The 1,978-nt window shown below is 60.2% G+C and overlaps 1 protein-coding gene across 1 annotated transcript; it reads left to right on the forward strand.

Moving 5' to 3' along the window:
• Nucleotides 1–6: 6 nt before the first annotated feature.
• Nucleotides 7–549, forward strand: S1PR4 (sphingosine-1-phosphate receptor 4; the record flags this gene model as incomplete). The annotated part of the gene is made up of 1 exon (XM_004717962.1): nt 7–549. A coding segment is annotated over one exon (543 nt), but the record flags the coding sequence as incomplete, so codon positions are not given.
• Nucleotides 550–1,978: the final 1,429 nt, after the last annotated feature.

Below are 1,978 nucleotides of genomic sequence, written 5' to 3' on the forward strand. Positions count from 1 at the left end.
CTGCCCCTCTACGCCAAGGAGTACATCCTCTTCTGCGTGGTGGTCTTTGCCGCCATCCTGGCCACCATCACGGTGCTCTATGGTGCTATCTTCCGAGTGGTGCGGATCAGCCGGCGCCACTCCCCGCGCGCGCACCGCCTGCTGCGCACCGTGCTGCTCATCCTGGCGGCCTTCCTCGTGTGCTGGGGGCCGCTCTTCGGCCTGCTGCTGGCCGACGTCTTCGGCTCCACCGCCTGGGCGCAGGAGTACCTGCGCGGCATGGACTGGATCCTCACGCTGGCCGTGCTCAACTCGGCCATCAACCCGGTCATCTACTCCTTCCGCAGCCGTGAGGTGTGCCGCGCCGTGCTGGGCTTCCTGTGCTGCGCCTGCCTGCGCCTGGGCCTGCGCGGGCCCGGGGACTGCCTGGTGCGCGCCGCCGAGGCCCCCTCGGGCGCCTCCACCACCGACAGCTCGCTGCGGCCCCGGGACAGCTTCCGCGGCTCCAGGTCGCTCAGCTTCCGCATGCGCGAGCCCCTGTCCAGCATCTCCAGCGTCAGGAGCGCGTGAGGCCCAGGTTGGCGTGACGGGACCGCTGCCAGGCGTGCTCTGGCGCGCGGGGGTCCCCGGCCACTCGGGAGGCGCGTGGTCAACAGAGAACCTAGGAGTTCCCTGGGGACTCGGTGCCAAGCCGGTTTCCAGAAACGGTTCTGGAAGTTTCCAGTGAGAGTGCTCCCCTCAGGGGAGCTTGTCTGCATGCTGGGGGGTCCAGGGTGCGTGGGGCTGGCTGGGGGTTGGTGCCCTGGCAACAAGGACATTCAATGGTGGTACAAGACGGCCCCGTGTCTCCCTCTTATTCACATGTGTGCACGTGGGCAGGGCAGCGCTGGGGGGCGCTTGGAGCAGGGTGCTGGTGGGCGTGGTCCTGGCCGCAGGGGGTGGGTGGTCTGTAGGCTGGGGTGTGAGGGTGAGAGGGGTGTGTCTGGACCAGGATGGATAGGCTCCTGGTGGGGGGTGGGGAGAAGGGGCTGAGGGCATCCTACTGTGTGAGTGTGACTGTGTGTGCCATGTTTCTGAACATGTGTGCACACAAGCGCTTGTGGCAGGAAGGGCATGGCAGTGCGTGTGTGCACCCTGAGTGTGCCATAAAGAGACGAGGTCCTTTACATGTCTATGCGTGTCATTGCTCTCTTACCTGTGTGCATACTGTGTGTGCAGTTCTATTAGCTTTGTGTGGGCACATGCACATGCGTGTATACATATGCATGTGCGTGGTGTGTGAGCACAAGCATGCATATGCATGCACATGTGTGCACGCAGGTGTGTACACTGTATTGCAGTTTTGCATGCAGTGCATGCACGTGCATGTTTGTGCACAGGTGTGTCCAGATGTCCGTGTGTACTGGGTGGATGCATGCCTATGCATGCTCAGGTGTGTGTGCATGTTCGGGAATGCTCTGTGTGCAGTTCTCCATGCTTTGTGCCTGCAGGCAATTGTGCCCATGTATGCACTCACTGTGCGTATGTACCTGTATATGTACACAAGTGCATGTGCACACATGCAGGCGTGAATATTGTTGTAGATTTGTATGCAATGTGTGCATGCATGTGCACAGCTGTGTGCATGCTCGTGTGTGTGCATGTGGGCCCTGTGTTTGCGTGAGGACATGTGTGTATCCTTGTGTGTACTCTACAGGCGTGCATGTGTGTGCATGTGGGTTACTAACCATTAACTGTGTGTGACCAGCAAGGCTGTTGCAAGATTTCCCAGGCCTGCCCCTTCTCGCTCACTTCCCCTTTCCCTGCCCTGCCCCCGTCTCAGCCTGGGGGCCCCTGGGGGGACTGGTGGGTTCCTGCTGTTTGCCTTACAGTTAGCAGCTCAAAGGGTAACTCATGCTATTGACAGGCCTCCCACACTGTACAGGGTCACCCTCAAAATAAGACCATCTTTCTCTAGTAGGTAGATGATTCTTGGACCAAGGTTGCCCTTGAGAAGACC

Source organism: Echinops telfairi, unplaced genomic scaffold, assembly GCF_000313985.2.
Source record: "Echinops telfairi isolate 266 unplaced genomic scaffold, ASM31398v2 ScPeMD7_1553;HRSCAF=2060, whole genome shotgun sequence".
Taxonomy (NCBI): domain Eukaryota; kingdom Metazoa; phylum Chordata; class Mammalia; order Afrosoricida; family Tenrecidae; genus Echinops; species Echinops telfairi.